This window comes from Pseudorca crassidens, chromosome 8 (genome assembly GCF_039906515.1).
Source record: "Pseudorca crassidens isolate mPseCra1 chromosome 8, mPseCra1.hap1, whole genome shotgun sequence".
NCBI classification, from domain to species: domain Eukaryota; kingdom Metazoa; phylum Chordata; class Mammalia; order Artiodactyla; family Delphinidae; genus Pseudorca; species Pseudorca crassidens.
In genome coordinates, this window is record NC_090303.1 from 87,237,379 (window position 1) to 87,263,630 (window position 26,252).

Genomic DNA, 26,252 nt, shown 5'->3' on the forward strand with positions numbered 1-26,252 from the left:
TTTCTAGGATTTTCTATATATAAAATCCTAGACAGAAAAAATTCTTAAGTATCAGATTAAAACTCTAACTAGCCAGGGAAGGAGATAAACTGTCTCCATTCTTAGGAAACTATAAGAAGGCAAAAGTGATCCTTTCCCCTTCAGTTTTGAAATTACTCAGGAAGAAGAGCTAGGTCAGGCCCAAGACTGCCTCTTATTTGTTCTTGCCTTCTTCCTTCCATCCCTCACCCTTCCAGCCACTTATTCACTCAGCTTCTTAACTGAGCTCCTACTAGGTACTCATTGTACTGAGTTAGGTGATATGGGGAAACCAATACACATGTTCATGGAAAATTAGCGCATAATACAGAGTAATAACTTGCTATTTCTAAAAATACATTTGCTAAATATATGTTAAAATTTTATTTTACTAAATAAGTACTACATGCACACAGTATAAAATTCAAGAAGAACAAAAGAATATATAGGACAAAGTAATTTTTTGTCTTTCTCCTATTTCCCAATTATTTGTGTACTCTTACAGAGAAGGTATTAGTTCAAAAGCAGAGTGGTGCTGCCTATTTCAGAAGAGGATAACTCTCTGCAGCTGGAGTGATCAGGGAAGGATCCTCAGATGACCTTTCACTATGGATAGAATATAGACAGAAGGTAGAGAGGGATGAGGGGGACAAGCACTGGTAAAGATTCAGAGGAGGGAAAAAGCCCAGTATGTATGGGATGAAGAATGCAGGAGAGAGACAGGCCTAGCAAGAGGAAAGGGTAGGCACTCAGCACGTTCCAAGGAAAAGAGTATAAAAAGGGCCCACTGTGAATGTCAGGCTGAGATACCTCCTTTTTGGCCACTGAAAAAACCTAGGAATCCAATGAATGTCTTTAACAGGAAAATGTCATTTAGGAAGGTTACCCAGACTTCCTTAGCACAATGGATCCAACGGAGGAGAGTCTGGAGGTGGGAAACCGGGGAGGAGACAGATTAGAAACGAAGCTATGGAGCAAGAAATAGAGTCATAGAAAGACAAGGGAAGATAAAAAAGCAGTGATGAGACCTTAGGTATGGTGGCACCTCTGACAGGGAGAAAGGTGGTGTGACCAAGAGAAACAGGGAAGTCAGTGGGAGGAGTCATCTTGGGAATGAGGAAGATAAATTTGGGGTTTGGGAGTCTGGGAAGATGACGAGACATCTCGGAAGGAAATGTCTAGAGGGAAGTTGCAGGCTTGGGAAACAGGTCAAAGGTCTTTAGAGCTAAAGATTTAAGGTCAGAGATGAAGAAAACAGATTGAAATAAAGGGGCAGAAAAGGAAAAGGAGAAAGACAGATAAGCATATTGGGTCACAGAAACACAGGATGAATAGCTTATCCTAAAGGTTATCCTAAGGTATTCATGATCTTACAGGCTTCTAAGAAGGCTACGTCCATAGTGCACAAAAGAAGAACAGATATAAAAGCAGACAAAGTAGTTTGTAGAGGACGCATATAGAAATGGTCAGAAAAGACAATGATGCAGTCAAGGAGGAAGGATTGAATGAATTAGAAAAGCTAGGTGCACCTACAGAAAACCGGAAAGACAAAGCAGATTAAGTGGAAGACTCCACTCAGCAGAGAGTCATCTTGTAGAACACCAGAATGTGAGGCTCCTCTCAAACTCATCTGTATTTGTTGGAAAACTTAAAAATCGAGCACTTACCATGTAAGTGTCAGACCAGGCAACGTCACAGTATCATTTATCCTCAGACCCTTGTGACTTGACCTGTGAGAGTCCAACTATGCAGACGGGAAGCTCTATAAACTCCAGATATATAGACAACCTCGCCACAACATTATTTATTAATACAAAACGGAAGTCAGTATAAAGCAGCTCTCTACACTGGGGCCACGTGAGGCCACTTCATTACTCAAGAAAATGATCACTTTGTGAGTGATGCCACTTTGTGGGTTATACACTCGCTACTTACTTCAACATACCAATGGGAACTATAAGCTGTTACCTGCCTGGTCAAAACCAAATGGCTGTGCCTCATTCCACAATTTAGGTCTCATGGCTATAGTGACACCCGTGTGACAACACACCTCTTTTCAAATGTTGCAGAATGATCCACAGTGACCACACATAATTAAAAGCAGCAGTTAAAGTGTTCACAAGGGTCTAGGAAATCTTTTCACTTTTCTCCTCCCTGCCACCCCAACCAAATATGGAAGGGTCATTTTCAGCCAGGCCATATAATGCTAAGAATGTCAGACTCTCATAAGAGAGAGGAGCTGGACCCTGGCTGCTGTGAAGATCGTGGGCCAGTCTACCATGAAGACACTAGAAGAAAATTTTTGAACAAATATAAAACACAGAGAAGTAACCACATTCACAAAATACCTTGCTATGATTATTAAAAATCACATCCTCAAAGAGAGCATGGCAGTTCACCTGATTCCTGGGTGACTCCCTGAAGACACGGGGGCAAAGCTGTGTCTCCCAGGGCTGGTCTATACACATGTTGTCAAACTGCACTCAGCTGCTCCCAATGGGGGCCAGAGGCGGTACAAAACCACCTCATTTCTGTCAGAGATATTAACAAACGTCACGTTGAAAAACTTTTTAGATGAATTAATTGGTAAAACATTCTGTGTTTTTACTGTATCACAACTATGCAATAAAACCTGCCCAAATCCAGGCCTAAGGAACTTTGGCTGGAGGGATCCTGAGGCCTGGCAGGGTCTGTATCAGTCAGTTTCTACCTACAGGTTCTCTTACCATCTCTGTATCGGTTCTGTAAGTCGCTGTTGTTGGGCTGAATTTCAACACTGCATAAATTTAATGCTGCATAAATTAGCATAGGAAATTCCCCAAAGAATGAGGGAGAAGATTTACAAAATTGCTTCCTTCATTTGAGGAACTGCTAACACTCACTGTGGAGAAAGAAATTCCTAGCGTTTGCTCATCGTTCACGTACTGGGGCCTGCAGGAACACCTTTCATAAACGGCTGGGTAAATTAATAAAAGGAGAGAATGGTTCAGGCACCCACACTGCTCTTTTCCCAAGTCTCTCTCTCTGATTCCAGCCACTGAGGAAGGAAGGACCTGCAGCCCGCCGTGTCAGACAGGAGCAGATCCCCTGGGGACCAGAGGCTGTGTGTCACTTCCATTGATTAAGACGATCTTAATTGTTTTCCTCTAATATTTTTGTTATACAGTAATCTCATCAACTTTTTTGAATTACAGCTTTCTTGGAGGGGCGACTATCGTAGCAGTGTGTCAGCTACTTGTTCTCTCAATATATTTAAGAGGAATTAGGGCAACCCTGGATTGCTCGCAACCATCATGACAATAAAAATTGGTCTTTTTTAAAAAGGATATCGTTCAGAGTGTTTGTCTCTGTCTGAGCTTACCCAGCATCTTACCAAGATTTCAAAGACCTAGTAAAGTTTGGTACGGAAGAAGGAACGCTTACAGGGGTAAGGTTTACGGGGAGAAAACTAAAATGGAAATACGTCCTGACATACCTGAGTTTTCACTAAGGAGGGACAGGAAAAGTGGGGAGTGGAAGAGAATGGAGCCTCCCAGGAGGAACAGGGAGTGAGAGAGACAGAAGGAGAAGATTGTAAGTGAGAAAGAAGGGAAAGTAATCAATAAATTCAATTTATGAGAAGCACAACGCATGTTTGCCTGTGCGCCAAGTACTACTCCTGGCCACCTGAAAATTTGATTAGCTAACTTATTTTGTTTTCAGTATCTGTCTCCTCCCCCCACCAAGTGCTGTTCTTTATTCTTTCCACTTTGAAGGAAACGCAGCTTAACGTTTTTAGGCCTGGGTCTACTTTCATCTTTTCTTATAACACATGCTCTGTGTGATATTCAAATTAAGTTACAAGTAATTAACTGTTTATACAACTTGCTGTAATAACAGACAAAACACAAACATACTGCACTTCTAACTCCTGAAGCATAAGTACTAGAAAAGAAGTGCCTATTAAGAAAAATGAAAGTCTATTACCATGGTAATACTTCTTCTATTGAACCCAGATTAAAAAAAAAAAAGAAAATGCCATAAAGCAAGTATTACCCGCAGAAAGCAGTTTAGAAAAGGATTCCTATGATGCAAGAGGCTGGGGTAAGAAATCTAAACTTTGGAATTTAGTTTGCGTTGATGTGACTCCGAATGCGAAGGGCAGCCCCACGGAAGGATGGGAAAGCTCTTCTGGACCGCTCACGCGTCCTCCTGGGGATAAGCAGCCCAGCTGGGCGATTAATAAATGTCATTAGGTGGTGATGATAAAGAAGCCTTCAGACACAATAGAAGCACACTCCCGTGAGCCTTCCCAGAAAGTGAACCTTCTTGATTTATCTTGGCGCTCCCTGAAGGTGGGCATCTGTGTCCTCCGGAAGCAATGTGCTTAAGGAGGCGGGCCTCTGATGTGGGTCCAGGGGTGGGGGAGCAGGGTGACTGGAAGCAGCAGAGCCAAGGAAGGGTCCAGTCACAGTTGTGAGCTGGTCAGCGGACTGTTTCCTCGGCTGGTGCCTCTCTCCTCCCAGGCCGGTGCTTTTCTCCCAGGAAAACCGGGTGTGGTCCCTCATCTGCGAGCACCTACAGTTTCAGTGGGGGCAAGAGGACGGGAGAAGAGAACTTCTTTTTCAGAGACTCCTGCCCTCCGTCCAAGACATCTTCTGATTTGTTCCCGAGGTTGAGAAAGGAACTAGTGAGTCTGATCAGACCTCTGCAGGTGGCTCAGACCCGGTAGGCAGTGACCAGCAGCTCCGTATCTCCCGAAAGCGGGGAGCCTTGGCAGGACCTCTGAGAGGTTGAAGACCTCTCATGCAGTTCAGGCCAATGGGCTCCAGAGCTGTGGTTCTCAGACTCCGTGGACAGAGGTACCTGGGGAATTTGTTGGAAGTTCAGATGTTCAGGTCCCATCTCAGACCTGAATCCGATTCTTGGGGATGGACCAGGCATGTGCATTTTAAATAAACTCCCCAGGTGATTCGGATCACCCATGTCTGCGATCTGATGTTATAGGGAACAGCGTACTGCGTCTGGCATCACATTATCCTGGTCTGGACTCTGCCGCATCTACAGATCACTGAAATTCTCTCGCTGTTAATTTTTCCAAGTGAAAAGATGTGTTTAGGTTACAAGATTTTGATGTCCTTCTAACTCTAACAGTTTCTGAGTCTATGAAACCACTTACATGGAATTTATAGCTCATCTGAAAACAATAATAAAGTACAGCTTGCTCTGGCACTAGGTTTTTCTTTCAAGAATTCTGGTTTCTAAAGTGACAGCTCCTAATATGTTTCCAGGTGCTCTTCATACTCAAAGAACAGGGATGTACTTGAACCCTGGTCTAGCATAAATACGAGTACAAGGGGTCAGAAAATGCACTGTCCTCAAGAACGCTGACACGTTCTGCCAGGGCAAATTCCTCTACAGGGACTGATCCTGAGGTATTCTATTTTGGAGGAAACCACAGACTGGAGGTGTCGTTTACATTTTTGAAATGAAGAGTTAGGTACACTAATCTTGGAATGGAATAACTTCATGTTAGGATCCGGCCTCATTTATCAAGGTCTTGACCCCAAGCTCCCCGTTACAGTCGAGTAACTTTTTGTTCTCCTCAAAGAGGAGCAGGAAGCACACAGACCTAAGTGGAGGTGATTCACTTATAAGATGTCCTCATTTCGGTCCTTCCTTTAGCTGAGCTGCTTGCCCCACTGCCCACCTGCTGATTTCACCCTCGGCTACGGTTTATCAGAGCCCACCTGGCCTCCATCATCTGACTACAGCCTCCACACTCACCTCTGTCCCTTGGGAGTCTCCTGGGTCTGGCCCTCACTTTTAGTCCTGGTCTTTCCTTGGCTCTTCTGATCCGGCTTCCTGCTCCATCTCCACAATCCCTTACCACCAAGGGTCCGTGGCCCACGGGGTGGAAGCCAGCACAGTACAGGGTAGCCTAGGGCTGGCTGAGGGACGCAGCCTGCTTTCTCTAATGCAGTTTATCAGCCGGCGGGCTCCATTCTACCAGGCAGAACTGAGATAGCCATTTTTCACTCCAAAGACTTCGGAGAAACTGAGAGACTGTTTTCACCCACTCCCAGTTCATTCTGCCACCCCGGCTTCCTCAGGGCTGTCGGGAGTACGAGCTTCAAGGAAAGACTAGGCAACATGCAGAGCAATCAGAAGTGCAGCTGTCTTTCTGGAGGGGAAGCTTAAGGCTGACAGCAAACTCTAAGAAGCAGAGGCACAGGCGCGGCTAACAGCGTGGACCCCAGAGACGGGCATGAGACGCTAAGGCTGCTGCTGCCGCCACCAAGAAGCCTGTGTGCGAACACAGGTCACTATCCACATCTCCCCTCCTGGGAGCCTGTGCAGCCCGCCACTGCCAGGGTCCCGTGATCCAGGGACAACTTCCCTGGGAGAACGCACGGCGCACCTCAGGCTGGTGCAACGTCCCGCTGGCCTCTGCCGCCGCAGACTCGCCCCACATCTGCACCCCTTCCCCCTCCGGCCTGAGTGAGCCAGAGCCCCCGAGTCAGTTGCTCCTATGCTGAGCCCCGGGAGCTGTGAGAACAAAGAAGAGAAAGGGAAATCTCTCCCAGCAGCCTCAGGAGCAGCAGATTAAATATCCACAATCAACTTGATGTACCCTGCATCTGTGGAATACGTGAGTACACAACGAATCATCCCAAATTGAGGAGGTGGACTTTGGGAGCAAGATTTATTATTTTTTCCCCTTTTCCTCTTTCTGTGAGTGTGTACGTGTATTCTTCTGTGTGAGATTTTGTCTGTATAGCTTTGCTTTCACCATTTGTCCTAGGGTTCTATCCGTCCGTTTTTTTTAATAAAAAAATTTTTTTTCTAAATAATTATTTTTTATTTTAATAGCTTTATTTTATTTTATCTTACTTTATTTTACTTTATCCTTCCTTCCTCCCTTCCTTCCTCCCTTCCTTCCTTCCTTCCCTTCCTTCCTTCCTTCCTCCCTCCCTCCCTCCTTCCCTCCCTCCCTCCCTCCTTCCCTCCCTTTCTTTCTTTCTTTCTTTCTACTTTTTCTCCCTTTTATTCTAAGCCATGTGGATAAAAGGCTCTTGGTGCTGCAGCCAGGAGTTAGTGCTGTGCCTCTGAGGTGGGAGAGCCAACTTCAGGACACTGGTCCATAAGAGACCTCCCAGCTCCACATAATATCAAATGGCGAAAATCTCCAAGAGATCTCCATCTCAACACCAGCACCCAGCTTCACTCAAAGACCAGCAAGCCACAGTGCCGGACACCCTATGCCAAATAACTAGCAAGACAGGAACAGAACCCCACCCATTAGCAGAGAGGCTTCCTAAAAGCATAATAAGTCCACAGATACCCCAAAACACACCACCAGACGTGGACCTGCCCACCAGAAAGACAAGATCCAGCCTCATCCACCAGAACACAGGCACTAGTCCCCTCCACCAGGAAGCCTTCACAACCCATTGAAACAACTTTAGCCACTGGGGACAGACACCAAAAACAATGGGAACTACGAACCTGCAGCCTGCAAAAAGAAGACCCCAAACAAAGTAAGATAAGCAAAATGAGAAGACAGAAAAACACACAGCCGATGAAGGAGCAATATAAAAACCACCAGACCTAACAAATGAAGAAGAAATAGGCAGTCTACCTGAAAAAGAATTCAGAATAGTGATAGTAAAGATGATCCAAAATTCTGGAAATAGAATAGACAAAATGCAAGAAACATTTAACAAGGACCTAGAAGAACTAAAGATGAAACAAGCAACGATGAACACACAATAAATGAAATTAAAAATACTCTAGATGGGATCAATAGCAGAATAACTGAGGCAGAAGAACGTATAAGTGACCTGGAAGATAATATAGTGGAAATAACTACTGCAGAGCAGAATAAAGAAAAAATAATGAAAAGAACTGAGGACTGTCTCAGAGACCTCTGGGACAACATTAAACACACCAACATTTGAATTATAGGGGTCCCAGAAGAAGAAGAGAAAAAGAAAGGGACTGAGAAAATATGTCAAGAGATTATAGTTGAAACCTTTCCCTAATACGAGAAAGGAAATAGTTAATCAAGTCCAGGAAGCACGCAGAGTCCCATACAGGATAAATCCAAGGAGAAACACACCAAGACACAATTTAATCAAACTGTCAAAAATTAAATACAAAGAAAACATATTAAAAGGAGCAAGGGAAAAACAACAAATAACACACAGGGTAATCCCCATAAGGTTAACAGCTGATCTTTCCCCAGAAACTCTGCAAGCCAGAAGGGACTGGCAGGACATATTTAAAGTGATGAAGAAGAAAAACCTACAACCAAGATTACTCTACCCAGCAAGGATCTCATTCAGATTTGATGCACAAATTAAAACCTTTACAGACAAGCAAAACCTGAGAGAGATCAGCACCACCAAACCAGCTTTACAACAACTGCTAAAGGAACTTCTCTAGGCAAGAAACACAAGAGGAGGAAAAGACCTACAATAACAAACCCAAAACAATTAAGAAAATGGGAAAAGGAACATACATATCGATAACTACCTTAAATGTAAATGGATTAAATGCTCCCACAAAAAGACACAGACTGGCTGAATAGATACAAAAACAAAACCCATATATATGCTGTCTACAAGAGACCCACTTCAGACCTACACACACATACAAACTGAAAGTAAGGGGATGGAAAAAGATATTCCATGAAAATGGAAACCAAAAGAAAGCTGGAGTAGCAATTCTCATATCACACAAAATAGACTTTAAAATAAAGACTATTAGAAGAGACAAAGAAGGACACTACATAATGATCAAGGGATCGATCCAAGAAGAAGATATAACAATTGTAAATATTTATGCACCCGACATAGGAGCACCTCAATACATAAGGCAAATACTAACAGCCATAAAAGGGGAAATCCACAGTAACACATTCATAGTAGGGGACTTTAACACCCCACTTTCACCAATGGACAGATCATCCAAATTGAAAATAAATAAGGAAACACAAGCTTTAAATGGCACATTAAACAAGATGGACTTAATTGATATTTATAGGACATTCCATCCAAAAACAACAGAATACATATTTTTCTAAAGTGCTCATGGAACATTCTCCAGGAGAGATCATATCTTGGGTCACAAATCAAGCCTTGGTAAATTTAAGAAAATTGAAATTGTATCAAGTATCTTTTCTGACCACAATGCTATGAGACTAGATATCAATTACAGGAAAAGATCTGTAAAAATTACAAACACATGGAGGCTAAACAATACACTACTTAATAACGAAGTGATCACTGAAGAAATCAAAGAGGAAATCAAAAAATACCTAGAAACAAATGACAATGGAGACACGACGACCAAAAACCTATGGGATGCAGCAAAAGCAGTTCTAAGGGGGAAGTTTATAGCAATACAATCCTACCTTAAGAAAGAGGAAACATCTAGAATAAACAACCTAACCTTTCACCTAAAGCAAAAAAACCCCAAAGTTAGCAGAAGGAAAGATATCATAAAGATCAGATCAGAAATAAATGAAAAAGAAATGAAGGAAATGATAGCAAAGATCAATAAAACTAAAAGCTGGTTCTTTGAGAAGATAAACAAAATTGATAAACCATTAGCCAGACTCAACAAGAAAAAAAGGGAGAAGACTCAAATCAATAGAATTAGAAATGAAAAAGGAGAAATAACAACTGACACTGCAGAAATACAAAAGATCACAAGAGATAACTACAAGCAACTCTATGCCAACAAAATGGACAACCTGGAAGAAATGGACAACTTCTTAGAAATGCACAACCTGCCAAGACTGAATCAGGAAGAAATAGAAAATATGAACAGACCAATCACAAGCACTGAAATTGAAACTGTGATTAAAAATCTTCCAACAGGGCTTCCCTGGTGGCGCAGTGGTTGAGAGTCTGCCTGCCGATGCAGGAGACACAGGTTCGTGCCCCGGTCCAGGAAGATCCCACATGCCACGGAGCGGCTAGGCCCATGAGCCATGGCTGCTGAGCCTATGCATCCGGAGCCTGTGCTCCGCAATGGGAGAGGCCACAACAGTGAGAGGCCCGTGTATCGCAAAAAAAAAAAAAAAAAAAAAAATCTTCCAACAAACAAAAGCCCAGGACCAGATGGCTTCACAGGCGAATTCTAACAAATATTAAAGAAGAGCTAACACCTATCCTTCTCAAACTCTTCCAAAATATAGCAGAGGGAGGAACACTCCCAAACTCATTCTACAAGGCCACCATCACCCTGATACCAAAACCAGACAAGGATGTCACAAAGAAAGAAAATTACAGGGCAATATCACTGATGAATATAGATGCAAAACTCCTCAACAAAATACTAGCAAACAGAATCCAACAGCACATTAAAAGGATCATACACCATGATCAAGTGGGGTTTATTCCAGGAATGCAAGGATTCTTCAATATACGCAAATCAATCAACGTGATACACCATATTAACAAACTGAAGGAGAAAAACCATATGATCATCTCAATAGATGCAGAGAAAGCTTTTGACAAAATTCAACACGCATTTAGGATAAAAACCCTGAAGAAAGTAGGCACAGAGGGAACTTTCCTCAACATAATAAAGGCCATATATGACAAACCCACAGCCCACATCGTCCTCAATGGTGAAAAACTGAAAGCATTTCCACTAAGATCAGGAACAAGACAAGGTTGCCCACTCTCACCTCTCTTATTCAACATAGTTTTGGAAGTTTTAGCCACAGCAATCAGAGAAGAAAAGGAAGTAAAAGGAATCCAAATCGGAAAAGAAGAAGTAAAGCTGTCACTGTTTGCAGATGACATCATACTATACATAGAGAATCCTAAAGATGCTACCAGAAAACTACCAGAGCCAATCAATGAATTTGGTAAAGTAGCAGAGTACAAAATTAATGCACAGAAATCTTTGGCATTCCTATACACTAATGATGAAAAATCTGACAGTGAAATCAAGAAAACACTCCCATTTACCACTGCAACAAAAAGAATAAAATATCTAGGAATAAACCTACCTAAGGAGACAAAAGACCTGTATGCAGAAAATTATAAGACACTGATGAAAGAAATTAAAGCTGATACAAATAGATGGAGAGATATACCATGTTCTTGGACTGCAAGAATCAACATTGTGAAAGTGACTCTACTACCCAAAGCAATCTACAGATTCAATGCAATCCCTATCAAGCTACCACTGGCATTTTTCACAGAACTAGAACAAAAAATTTCACAATTTGTATGGAAACACAAAAGACCCCGAATAGCCAAAGCAATCTTGAGAACTGAAAACGGAAATGGAGGAATCAGGCTCCCTGACTTCAGACTATAGTACAAAGCTACAGTAAGCAAGACAGTACGGTACTGGCACAAAAACAGAAATATAGATCAGTGGAACAGGATAGAAAGCCCAGAGATAAACACAAGCACATATGGTCACCTTATCTTTGATAAAGGAGGCAGGAATGTACAATGGAGAACAGACAGCCTCTTCAATAGGTGGTGCTGGGAAAACTGGACAGGTACATGTAGAAGTATGAGATTAGAACACTCCCTAACACCATACACAAAAATAAGCTCAAAATGGATTAAAGACCTAAATGTAAGGCCAGAAACTATCAAACTCTTAGAGGAAAACACAGGCAGAACACTCTATGACATAAATCACAGTAAGATCCTTTTTGACCCATCTCCTAGAGAAATGGAAAGAAAAACAAAAATAAACAAATGCAACCTAATGAAACTTAAAAGCTTTTGCACAGCAAAGGAAACCATAAACAAGATGAAAAGACAACCCTCAAAATGGGAGAAAATATTTTCAAATGAAGCAACTGATAAAGGATTAATCTCCAAAATTTACAAGCAGCTCTTGAAGCTCAATAACAAAAAAACAAACAACCTAATCCAAAAATGGGCAGAAGACCTAAATAAACATTTCTCCAAAGAAGATAAACAGATGGCCAAGAAACACATGAAAGAATGCTCAACATCATTAATCATTAGAGAAGTGCAAATCAAAACGACAATGAGATATCATCTCACACTGGTCAGAATGGCCATCATCAAAAAATCTAGAAACAATAAATGCTGGAGAGGGTGTGGAGAAAAGGGAACACTCTTGCACTGCTAGTGGGAATGTGAATTGGTACAGCCACTATGGAGAACAGTATGGAGGTTCCTTAAAAAACTACCAATAGAACTACCATATGACCCAGCAATCCCACTACTGGGCATCTACCCTGAGAAAACCGTAATTCAAAAAGAGTCATGTATCAAAATGTTTTTTGCAGCTTTATTTACAATAGCCAGGGGATGGAAACAACCTAAGTGTCCATCATCGGATGAATGGATAAAGAAGATGTGGCACATATATACAATGGAATATTACTCAGCCATGAAAGGAAACGAAATTAAGTTATTTGTAGTGAGGTGGATGGACCTAGAGTCTGTCATACAGAGTGAAGTAAGTCAGAAAGAGAAAGACAAATACCGTACGCTAACACATATGTATGGAATCTAACAAAAAAAAAATGTCATGAAGAACCTAGGGGTAAGACAGGAATAAAGACACAGACCTACTAGAGAATGGACTTGAGGATATGGGGAGGGGGAAGGGTAAGCTATGACAAAGTGAGAGAGTGGCATGGACATATATACACTACCAAACGTAAAATAGCTAGTGGGAAGCAGCCGCATAGCACAGGGAGATCAGCTCAGTGCTTTGTGACCACCTGGATGGGTGGGATGGGGAGGGTGGGAGGGAGGGAGATGCAAGAGGGAGGAGATATGGGAACATATGTATATGTATAACTGATCCACTTTGTTATAAAGCAGAAACTAACACACCATTGTAAAGCAATTATACTCCAATAAAGATGTTAAAAAAAAAAAAAAGAAGCAGAGGCAGAAATGCTGGACGCCACCAGAGCAGAGATGCTGCTCGGGCCAAACAGCCCACGTCTCTTAACTTGAATGTGCTCAGGAACCTGGGTGCTCGTGGGGCCTGCGGCCTGCTCTCAGACATAGAAGTACAATCAGCCATAAATAACAGCTGTGAGGCCCTTGTGGATCACCTAGTTCAAACCCTTAATTTACCAAAAAAGAAAATGAAGCCCAGGTCACCATGACTAGGTTAGAACGTTCCAGCATTCCCCACAAACTCTCGCCTTTGGCGAGCACAGAATGTTCAAGAGCCCAGTCAGTTTCCGAACCTTTCTGTCAATAGCAGCAGGGCTGGCGAAAGAGCTGGAATGCTTAGAATTGTTACCCCTAAGCAGCTGGATTCTGCAAGTAAATGAGGGGCAGTGGGGTGTCCCAGGGAGCAGAGGCAATGCAGATCTGGGAGCAAGCCCTTTGTACACACCCCCCTTTTATAAGCCTTGGGCACATTTTGGTCCACTAGTGGGCCAGTACTACTGGCTTCCCATTGCTCCCTCCCTTCCAGTCTCCTGTCACGTACGTGAAGCAAGACTGAATGGGAATCAGGTTTTGATGGTAAGAACAGGTAATTCAATCTTGGGGAGTTTATAGAAAGCTATGAGGCTAAGCAGATATGAGAAATAAAAGGCACAGAAGTTTATCAATCAATGTCCTCCTATATTTTTAAGTGCTGTATCTCATATAGCTATCCAGTAGTTTTTAAGTCTGAGAAGTAATAATTACAGCAACTGAATATCTCTTTACCATTATGAAGAACACATAACTTAATACACTGGAAGTAACAGTCTAAATGTCTCATGTTGACCCGTGAGGACTGTCTAAGACTAGCTGAAGAAAGGTTGATGTGAATAAGTGGATGAATAAGAGACGAGAAGTAAGGCTAAGGAATATCCGGAAATTTCCTATCAGTAAAATCTATCAGTGTAGAGAACAGTGCCCCAAGGGAACCAGTGAAAGCCCGATTTTATGAGTCACTTAAGAAAGTGGAATGGATTTGGCTACTGGAATTATTCCAAAGGGAAAACTCTTGCACTATGCCGGAAATGGACAACATGACCTAATGGGCTGTTGTGTTTAGCATCTCAGCCTTTCCAGCTTGTTCTTTAGATTTTACAAGGAAACTCAAGAAGGGGTTGTGGACCAGTCAGGAACTGTAACAACAAATGATTAGGATCACGTATCCTGCCAAAGTTCCTTTTAACAACAGGGGCGGAGCTAGAGTCACAAGGTTAGACCAGCTTCACACACACACACACACACACACACACACACACACACACACACGGAAAACGTGGTGTTAGTGGAAAAGTGACTACTCATGAAATACTGACATAACCTCCGCTGGCCATCTTGGTTTGGTCCTAAAATGGGGCAGCACCAAGCTACACCTTCGCTCATGGCCTTTATAATCCCACCCTCCTTTCTGTTACTTTCAGTCTCAATGACTACTTCATTTGATCTTCAGGTTTTTTTCCCTTCACTTCATGATTATCGTTCACATCTTCCCTCACTGCCTTATTTCTGTATTAGTGGATACTGGATGTCCCTTCACACACACAACTGAAAAGCCAAACATTATGTATTTTTAAATTTGTTTTTATGGCAAGGTCTATCTTGGTCTAGTTGTTAAATTTACCATCATGACTTCCCTGGGTTTCAATTCTCTCAACTGTAAAATGGTGAAAATAAAACCATCTCTATTTACATCTCAGGTTGTCATAAAAAACAAGTAAGAGAATGGATGTGAAATGACCTTGAAATCTAAACCTACAGACATACAAGGTGTTACTCTTTCTTGGTTACTTCCCATTTCAATGCTGCCTATCGTAGGTTTAAAATGAGGTCTTGTGGACATATCTTTTTCATATCAGCTGCTGTTATATACTCTAATATTTGAATGTAACAGTTGTAAAAACAATAGTCACCTGAAACATACTCATTGAAAATATTAAATTATGCTGCAGATGGGCAGGGGGGTCGGGTGGGGAGGGGAGGACGGGAGGTCCCCTTTGGAATCACTAGTAATAATTTGACGCTCTTGGCCGATTTGTTTAAGCTGGTTTCAGCACAGAATAAGGCAAGTGAGGAAAGAAGGAAAAAAATTTAGACTTATTGAATACTTTATAGAAATGGAATCCTCACAACACTGCAAATTACATTACCTCACTTAACAGATGAGAAAAATCAAGGCCCAAGGTTACAGAGCCAATAAAAGAGCTTGGATACAAACTCAGATTTGCCCAATTCAAACTCTGTTGCACCATGTAGCATGCTTGATTTTGTCACAAGTTAAATAACTCTTGTTTTGCTCTGTAAATGTATGCTATTGGTCTCATGGGGCTGTGTGTAGACAGTTCAACACAACCCAGACCATCAGGATGAAGTCAATACTCCAGACACCCTTGCAGGTGCTACTTCAGTAACGGTACAAATCACTGTGGACACAGGCACCTATGTTACAAGACACCAGTGTCAAAACACGCACTTTGTCTCCGCCATTATGTGCACTACCACCCCCGCCTTAATACAGAACTAACATCAGCTAGAAAAACCCATGAGCCCAACTTACAGGTTCCACCTGCTTCAGTCAGTATTAAAATTGAAGGTTGGAGATTGTTAAGAACATATCAGAAGCTGTTTTTAACAAATAAAATGTACTAACTTAACATCAGTAACACTACTTCTACCAAAGATCTTAAAAGAAAGGTATCCCTGGCACACTACTAAGAGTTAGGCAAGTGCCGTATAAACAAGAAAAAGAAATAAGCCTTTTGTGACGACCTAGAGGGGTGGGATAGGTAGGGTGCAAGGGAGACACAAGGGGGAGGGGATATATGTATATGTACAGCTGATTCACTTTGTTATACAGCAGAAACTAACACACCATTTTAAACATCCAATAAAGATGTTAAAAAATAGAAAAAATAAAAGATAAATGCTAAGGAGGGAAAAAAAAAAAAAGAAAAAAGCCTTGAGCCACACGGCTTTTAAAGACAACACAGGCTTTTAATAAATCTTGGTTCTATGTTTTCTGCTAGTGTTGTTATTTTCCAGATATCCAGACAATACTACCCTCCCATCAGATATTCACAGAGTGTTAGAAATTTATACTAACTGGGATTATTATAACTACAGCAAATTAGACTGCAGGAAGGCATGCTGTGTAATTCAAACACTAGATTTAGTTGGGTTAGAAGGTCAAGTCTAGGGAATTTGTCAGCAGAAAGAACCAAGGTTTCCAACAATTTCCATCTCTCAGAACAATCTATACCCAACAAAATCAGTTAAATGATAGGCAATTACGTGACCTGCCAGAATTGATAATTTACTTCAGCGTTTATCATTAGCTTTCTAAAGTACACAAATTAGAGAAAACACACGTCCCGTGATCATCATATTATTCTGATATGAAGGGTCATGAGAAGAGTATGGCTATGGTACACAGAAGCGATGGAAATTGCTTCCTAGATCCATGTCTGGCCTGTCTTTCCCTGCCCAATTGACTGGACTCTACCAACTGGCAGAAGATTGAATGGTGCTTCCATGGTGGGTTTTTATTTTAGTTTTGTGTTTGCCTTTCGTTTTTTTAAACCAGACTCTCTGCATGACTACTTGCTGTTTATGGACTTGAAGCTGTTGGCCCCTTAACATGTATCCTTCCTCTTTGCTGGCTTTGAGTACTGGCCCAGAAATATGGGGCAATGACCTTGAGGACACAATTATAAAGTAGAGGACAAAAGTTCAAAGCAACTAGAAAAGGTATTCTTTACGTAAAACCTTTTTTTTCTGCAAGTGGAACACAAGGAGACAACGGACTCTTCCTTCAGCCACCTGGATGAAAGGTGATTAAAACTTAACCAACTCATGACAGCAATTCTTGATGACGGCTAGTTTGGTTTAAAAAGCTTTTTCATACACATTAGCCTACTGAGTCCTTCCCAGTGCCCATGACGTTGGGCTTTTTATTCCTCTGCTGCCCTAGTTCGCTCCTGGTTTGTACACCCACCTGTTTGGCCTGATTGACGCACTGCTTGTACTGACTGGCCAGAGCGGAGCAGCTGAGGGTCTGCTGGGTGTTCTGGCGGTAACACTGGAGAATTTGGGCCTGCAGATCGGCACAGATGGGATGACACTCATACCGCCTGGAAACAAAAACAGGGACCACTGAGACAAATGGTCTTCAACCGGAATAAAGAACAAGGCTAAAAAAATATATAAAACATCAACTAAGATATAAGTGTTACAACGCCCCTCCCAAAAAGTTGTTCTTAAACAAAAAAGTTTAAGAACAATAATTTTCTTTGACCTTTAAAGAAAGATATCACACAAGATTAAGTGATTTCTTGTTATACAGCAGAAACTAACACAACATTGTAAAGCAGTTATACTCCAATAAAGATGTTAAAAAAAAAAAGATAAGTGATTTCTATGAAATTAGTTCTATTAATTGACACCACTGCGAGCCTCTCTGGACAGGGCAGCATTCCCACCCTACCTCAAATGTGACCATGTGAGTGGGGCCAATTACTCTTCAGCCCAGCCAGCTAACTCAGGAACCTGGGAGCCCCAATGTTCTCTTCCGTTCCCACCTCCAGTTGGTCACAAAGCTTGATATCCTGCAGTCCAGTCCTTTCTCCATACTCACTGTCATTACATTAATTCCTAATCATTTATATCCTGGATTCAAGCAATGACCTTCACGGGTCTCTCTGTCTCTTAACGTTCACCCTCCACTCCTACCTCCCAGAAGGTTCTTTCTAGTAGTAAGTCTAGACAATATCTGCTTTCCAAATAAAATACATGGTCAACAGGCAGGTCCTTTTGGATCAGGTTCCTGCCTAGTCTTTTGCCTCAACCAGACCATGTACAGGGTTTGGTTCTTACACGTCCCTTCACGTCTTGTCTCCACTGCTCTTGATTTTGGAAATGCTCTGCACCCAAGCCTCACCCAGTTCTATGTATCTGGAAAATACCTACCCATCTTTCAATACTTGAGCTAAGTATTGAAGTGCAACCTCCTCTATACGGCTTTCACTAGAGCTCTCTCCAACCACAGCAGAGTCTATCATTCCCCTTATGGTGACCCCCTAACCTGTATTAACTTCCTTTACCATGCACTACACTACAGTCTACTGCAATTTACTGGCATGCAAATCCCAAGTAAGGACTGCACCTTATTTCCTTTGTTATCTCAGCTATCGACATGGATCCCTCTTATAGAAGTCATGCAATAAATTGTTGAGAATACAAATGCGTGGAGAGAAAATTTAATTCCTTGAGCTAAAATTTTACTAGTTATACTTACAAATCTCAAGATTTTAGTTAGAGTGCTTTCACTGAATATGCACTACTAAACATAAATGCTTCCAAAAAGCTCATAATATACACTTGAAAAATGATAATAATAAAATAAACCAAATGGATTATGCAAAGAAAAATGAAATATTCTTGTTACAATGGTAGAGGAACTTGGAATATAAGGACTAAATACACAGAAAAACATATATATTACTATCACTTTAATCTAGGGATTCATTTATTTTCAAATTAGTTTTGCTTAATACAAAAGGTTCCAGCCTCTTATCGGTTCTTCTCTTGGAATTTAAATTTGTTATTTCCATAGTAATCATGAAATAGCATTATTTTAAATTGATGAGTTCTGAAAAACCCCTAGAGAACACAGGAGAAATATTTCTCATCAATAAGGAAACCCCTGGCTGACAATCTGTCTCCTCATTGCTTTTATCCAACACACTAAGCTAGTATACATATTTTGCTAGAATAGAAAACTGAAATGCAAGCCACGTTACTGGCCGCTAAGGGAATTTACTTCCTACTACCCTCTAAAAAAGTAGACACAGAGATAACATTGCTTGTACTCTTTCATTCATTACCTTACTGTTTGGCCAAACACCTAAGAACAGAATTTAAATCCAATCCCAGGAGTTTCAACTCGCTTTAAGGTTTTGAAGTTCAGATGTCTGTGAATGTCTCTGGACACAGACTTCCCTGATCCCCTACCATGAACATCAGTATCTAAAAAGAGTCAGCTGTGTTTCGAAGGGTAGAAGCACAGCTACGACTAACTGACTATAGCAAGACACACTCCTGGACTAAATAACATAAGATCAAGCATCAGGTTAGCTGAACCCAGCAAATATATGATGAATGCCTTTTAACAGTTCATGAGAAAGCAGGGTCACATGCTATCCTAGTGTGGAGGACCATCGTCCCTCCAATATACCTTAGATTTAAAGCAGGGGGAAAGAAGATGGGAGAGAAGGCTAGAAGCAACCCGACCAGATATGCAGCCCCTCCCCATTAACACACAGCAAAAGACCATAAAGAATGAGCTCCCACACAGTGCTCATCACAAGGAAGATGCTGTGGTTGTTTTTCCTTCTAAAAAGTCTCTTCACAATGGGATTCATTCATCTAATACTATGGACTCCTTAGAAAGAGGTAATTTAAGTTATATGTAAGCATTTACCCTGGGTTGAGCTATTTAGTCATGCAAGTTAAAGTCCATGAGTTATTCATAATTTGAAAGGTGTCAAAATATACTTTTACCACCACAAATCAATACTACTCACTTCCAGGGCCCTTTATTTTCTGTATGGTAGTCTGTTCTGTGTGAGTGAGAGTGCGTGTGTGCACGCAAACGCAGACATTTTCAGAAATCCTTTTTGTACACATTTCAACCTGTATTGATGATTAGATGGTAGAATGGAGGAAAGAGGGGTGGAAATCAACATAATTGTCTTCCAGTTCCTGGACTAGACTCTGGTACATTCTGCTTGGATTAATCCGTAAGGGCAAAGCTCTGTCTCTGTATTGATCTGCAATGCTGTTATGCTGCCCTAATGCACTGTTTTCACTTTGGGAAAATGCTAAATGAGATTACTGTCTAACATTAGGAGGCCATAAAACCCAAGCATGGCACCTTCCATTCAGGAAAAGGGATTCAAAGACATTTCCAATATGCATTATGGTCAACCCTCCATATAGTCATTGAGTCAACAATTGATTTTTGTTGACTGCTTTCATTCCTGCTGATGGAAAAAGCCACCATTAGGTAAAAATAACAAAAGGCAGAATTTCAAGATACCCAAGAAGGAAAATTAAATCTCAGCAGCAAGAGACATTTAAACAATTTACTATCTTTGTATGAAAAGATTAAAAAAAAGAAATGGTGAATGACAAACGTTAAGAGAAAGATGAAATATCTGGGGAACTTAAAACCATAATAAAGAAGTGAGAGATAGAATAGTTGTCCAAAAACATACTTACCAAAAAGGAACGGGTGGAATAAAGTTGATACACGGAAATATATATTGCTCAAAAATAAGAAAAAATCCAGTTTAGTGGACTTGAAATTATTGGGGACTTTTGATGGATCCCACCACTTGTCTCCTCCCGTTGCTTTTCCTTTCTGTACTCTATACGTGGCTCCCTGTCTCTTCCCTCCTCCCACCAGCACTAGAAGCTGGCCCTCTGCCCTTCCCGCCCTACCCCACCTCATCCCACAGTGGTACTTCGGGCCAAGGAGGTCGTTGACGGTATTCAATGGCAGAACTGGAGACCAAAGATCTGGACAGAGAACAACACCCAAAGAAGCATTCCTGGTAGGTATTCTGTAGCCAGTAAAACAATTTTTTTGCCAATGTTTAATGCTAATATTCACTTAAAAGGCAGCTAATAAAATACATCCAAGTATTCTTCTCATAACACTGACAGATCAATGTAGAAACTTCGGGGGAAAAAAATAACAGAAAAGAATAAAGATACATATTTAGGCTGTTTCTAATTTTTAAGTGCTTAAAACACCATGGTGATGGACAAAAATTATCACTACGATGATTTCCTTTGTAGAGTTTCCTATAAGTTGAATTAATTGGTCAAAGAGAAATGAAGATGTTTTGGTAAAAATGACGCTGAGATAAATAAGCAGTATTCAGAACTCTCTTCTTAAGATTCTAGTATTGGGTTTCCCTGGTGGCGCAGTGGTTAAGAATCCGCCTGCCAATGCTGGGGACACAGGTTTGAGCCCTGGTCCGGGAAGATCCCACATGCCATGGAGCAACTGAGCCTGTGCACCACAACTACTGAGCCTGCTCTCTAGAGCCCACGAGCCGTAACTACTGAGCCCGTGCTCCGCAAAAGAGAAGCCACCGCAATGAGAAGCCCACGCACCACAACAAAGAGTAGCCCCCGCTCGCCGCAGTTAGAGAAAGCCCGCGCGCAGCAACGAAGACCCAATGCAGCCAAAAAGAAAAGAAAAAAGACTCTAGTATAATACATTTCCACTTAGTTATCTGTTTTAGAGCTATCTGTTGGTTTTGCTGCTGCCTCTCCTACTTTCATGTCTTAGAAACTTCTTTGAGGTGGGTCTGAGCTTTATATTTCGAGAAAACTACTTACCCATCATTTTAGTTCTAATATAAACAAAAAGGATAATGAGGTAATTTCAGAGAAGGGAGAAAAGTGTGGAGATAGCCCTCCTCATACCACTCGGAAGGCTCAAGAAGTCATGTAATGACCATCAGTGAGCAGCCACAATTCCTAACGCTCTCGGACACAAAAATCATTCGTTGAGTGCAGGGTGGATACGAGAATGGTTGGCGCTACAAGGGGAATTCTCATTTTTTCGGGGGGTTGGGGAGGAGATTCTGATCTTTTAACAGGTTGCAACAATGCATCTTTCACGGGAACCGGTGACTTTAGAAAAAGGAATCAGTATCACAACTCAGTCCTCTGAATCCACAGGAGGCGGGTGATATGCAAGGAGGGAGGGGAAAGCATTATCAGTCTTCCCCCAGGTTTTAGGATCCTGAGTAAAAGTCCTAAAACCAGGACAATCCCAAAGATGGGACCTCTGGTCACCTATCCAAGATGATATGAACAAATACAGTGCTCTACGCACACAGGTACACTGTTCTTAAACCAACAGGCCTCCCATGCCCTAAGTATATGAGCAACACGCCAGGATATAAGGTGAATGAAAAACTTTCCAATTTTGCAATATATTTTTCTTCCTTATTCAGTAATATTGGGTACCCGGAAATGATGGGGGCATTAGGAAAAACCTAGCAAGAGAGTGGGAACCTAGTAACGCGTGACCACATGAAACTGGTGGGGGCTGGATGACTCTGCCTTCTTGCTTAGTGGACAATACACCTCAGCACTACAGGACTCCCCAGTGCCTGGTTTCCTTTCCTGAGGAGGCAGCTCTTGCCCCGCTCTTCTTAGAGAACCCTCATGGTATCTTGCCAATTTCACCATACCCTGCGTGGGATTCTGCTACATGGGCTCGTCCCACCAAGGGTCTAAACTTAGAAAAATGGGGCCATCTTCTGCTGCATCTCCAAAGAACAAGGGCCCCAACTGTTTTGTTTTGTAAATACACTTTCTTAAAATCTCGTGACCTCGAGAGGTTGGCTAACTTTCATCTTCCACTATATCATGGTACCCTTGCCATATCTGGGCTATGTGCAGCAAGGTTTATATCTCTAAAAAGGGAGATAAAATAACTGTTACTGGGACTTCCCTGGCGGTCCAGTGGTTAAGACTCCACGCTTCCACTGCAAGGGGTACTGGTTTGATCCCTGGTTGGGGAACTAAGATCCCACATGCCACATGGCCAAAAAATAAAAAAATAAAATTATTACTTACACAAAGGATATCTGGGATAAGCAGCAATAACTATATAGAGTTTGGGGACACAGAACATAATTGATGTCAACATTAACTCAGGGGCTTCCCTGGTGGTACAGTGGTTGAGAGTCTGCCTGCCGATGCAGGGGACACGGGTTCGTGCCCCGGTCCAGGAAGATCCCACATGCCGTGGAGCGCCTGCGCCCGTGAGCCATGGCCACTGAGCCTGCGCATCCAGAGCCTGTTGCTCCGCAATGGGAGAGGCCATAACAGTGAGAGGCCCGCGTACCGCAAAAACAAACAAACAAACAAACAAAAAAAACATTAACTCAACCTGGAAGAACTCGAAATCAACTTCCCATCACACTTACTTTAGGACAAAACCAAATACTCAAGAGATGTTATTTTCTCAAGCTCACACAAAGTCCTCTCGTTAGGTAAAATTCTACACCTAACATACTGCACTTTAGTCTGGGTGACCCTTAATTTAGAGAAGTATAAGCCATCCTTCCCTCTCCCTTTCTTCTTTAACAATGCCTGGTGTGCTGTTATTGCTTAATAAATGTCAAGTAATAACACTATAATAAAAATGGGCACTAGTAAGTTAACAATGCAGCTCTTTGCTTTAAAGGTGCCTGAGAGCAGCAGTTTATACAAAGTATCTGGAGCATAAACGTCACCTCCTGCCACGCACATAGTAGGAACAAAATTAAATCACAGCTCACAGAAGTGGGCCTTGGTTATAAGAACTGAAATACTGGGAGTGTTTTCTCTGTCCCATCAAAAGACCTACAAGCCACGAATGAAGACATGTCTAGGGCCAAACATTAAATTTGAATCTCCAAAGGCTGTATCAGTGTGTGAATGAGACCAAGTCATCTTAATACACACCAAATTATTTTTACTTGAAATATCTCAATAAGACTTCAAGGCCAGGAAAAGCATCATCATCATCATCACCATCATTATTATTATTAAAGAAAAGCATGACAAATCTCTGACTTTGTAAAGTCACTTTAATTAGACAACTTAGAAAATGTTAATCTTGAGCATACACAATGCATCACCCTTGGATTTCTTTTCCTTTAAATATATGTATCTATATAATACATTGAACTCATGCCAACACAAATTAAAAGTTACATTATTTTACCTATGAGGCTTTGGGAGTTATTTCCATTTCCCCTATCCTGCTACTTTAGAATGTTCACTAAAATTGGTCTAAGGATAGAAAATATGAGAGCTGGTTCATTCATTCTTTCATCTACGCAGCTACTCCGACAACAGATATTATTAAGTCACAGACATTTATCAAGCACTCATTACATGGCATCACTACGGTAGGTGCTGAATGAGATGTGATCCTTGCCTTCTGCTGGCTCCCACTCTAGTAGGGAGAGACAGAGGTGTACACGAAGTCTTATAATGAGAATGCTGAGCTATAAACAAAGTGCTAAACAGAGCTCTCGTTTTGAATGGAACAGGAACTGAACATACAGTGTTCCAGACAAGAGGACATTCATCACCAGTGAACAGGAGGGGAAGACTGGCCTTAGGATTCGCTTGAAGTAACTTTCAAGCCAGCAGGAAGATCTGTTCATTGTATCTAAACTATAGAGACACACTCCAAGATGGAGAGGAGAGACCTCTTGAGACCTTGGGTATATGAATACACCCGCAACCTGGTTACTCCAAGCCTTCTAGATGCCTCTGCTTTCTCTCAGAGCAAAGTTTAGTGCTTGTGTTCATGACATTTGCCAACACAAGCTTGGTTTGGCGGGGTGGGAGTAGTTGCGTATGGTAAGAGTCTACAAACTCTTTGAGTTAAGTAGGGAATCCCTAGAAAATAATCAGAGGCCAGATGCCCACTTGCAGACCTGTCAACAATAAACGAATGTTGAGACAGGTTTCTGGTTGCTCTGTCTTGGTAGGAGGGCTATGGTGCCGACTTTCAGCTGGTGCCAACATTACTCTTCAGCCTTCATCACTTTCCTACTTAGGGGCTGCCTTCGCTAAGTAACCACGCTACTGTTTCCTACTTCATATGGCCAAGAAGGCGAAAACTGGATAATTTGGCCTTAGATCAATGCCCAGTTTCGGAGGCAGGAGGGAGACAGTAGGAACTGGAGTAAGACGGGGAAGGTAGAAAGATACTGGGAAGCTGAAGAACCTACCAGAATTCTAGGGGACTCCTGGACAAGAAAGGGAAGCGTTATGGGCCAGATCAGTCCAGATGCAGAGAGAGCAGAGGGACTGGCTGAGCAGCTAAACAACACCTGAGGAAGGACAAGGGAAAGGGGAGACTGCAGGCTCCAGGCTACGGGGCTGCAGCAAACTGTGGCATTGGTTTCCAAATTCTGGAAGGGCCTTTACCCCCTTCATCACCCATTCTTCCTGCTCAAGTCCTCAGGCTCAGAAGAGGAAGATCTGGATACAGCCAACATGGTTGTCTCCCATACAGCCAAGGGGAGGGCACCAGTCCTGGCAATCTAGCAGGTTTTTACTGAGAGAGGACACTTGTAATGAACCTAAGACACTCTGACCAAATTTTAACGGAACGCTGGAGACAACCTCCCAGAGATAATCCTTCCGTATTTGGAGCAATATTTATTTCATAAGCCTTATTATATCATTTTCATCAATGCAATCTGACTACTGCAGTAGCACAGAATCACAGCATCTTCAGGTTGAGTAGTATGGTACCAGCAGCCTGTGGAGAAATATGGTCAAGCACACACTTTCATGTTAGGTCCCTATTTTTAGGCGCTTCTAATTTTTCAAAAAGAATCACGCTCTGGGATGAATTGTCTATGCTCCTTCTCAGCTGAGGAGTGACTTAGGGATGAGATGTTTGGTGAAATTCCATCTGAGTCACCCAAGCATAGACATACATTCTGGTACCCTTACCTCTTCCCTGCAGTGATCAAATTTGAAAGAGTGCTTTTAATACTAAGATAAGGACAGCTTAGTTTAAAACATTTCAAAACTGCCATGTATCTCGAGAACTGTGACACATTCACAGTTAAAAACTGGGTTAAGATAAAATTTTAAGTCTGTAGTGAGAGAGTGTGTTATAGTACATTAGGTGATACTCTTTTTTCCACTACATTTTGAAAGCAAGATCCAAATACTAGATACACCCAGGAAGGAATGTGCCTGGCTCTCTTAACTGAAAGAACTGCAAATGTATTACTGCAGTGACAAGTAAAGGAAAAAAATTATCCATACTGATCTGCCCTTAAGTGTCAGAGTACTAATAATGAGGAATGGAAAGAGGGCTAGAGCTGGGCCTCTTGTCTGTTTCCCATCCCTTCGATGAGCTGAAAGGGAGGAGGCTTAGGCTCTACCCCTGCCAACAGGAAATCCCCAAATGGGTGCACTACGCCATGCCCTAGTGACTAGGCCATGCCCGCAAACTCCAGGAACTGTCAGGCAGAAAAATGCCACCTGGACATCACAGGGGTGTACATACTGTGGAGGAGGAGGTAAAGGTGTGTACAAACACAAGGGAGAAAAACTCATACCTGTAAAAGAAACACCCTCGTAAAGGTCACAGGTTAAGACAAGGCGGTGTGACGGGTGTAAGGGAAAGAGTACAGTGGTAAGCGCCACAACTGTTCTGAGGAGGGAGCTGGGGGAGGTCTAGGGAGA

General features: G+C 42.0%; 1 protein-coding gene across 2 annotated transcripts in view; it reads right to left on the reverse strand.

Moving 5' to 3' along the window:
- Positions 1 to 26,252, reverse strand: part of CHCHD3 (coiled-coil-helix-coiled-coil-helix domain containing 3) — a 288,144-nt gene that overhangs the window by 3,407 nt on the left and 258,485 nt on the right. For both annotated transcript variants that reach the window (XM_067747054.1, XM_067747053.1), the window contains one exon: positions 16,954 to 17,089. In XM_067747054.1, coding sequence (XP_067603155.1) covers positions 16,954 to 17,089 — 136 coding nt within the window. The remainder of the gene's footprint in view (positions 1 to 16,953; positions 17,090 to 26,252) is intronic.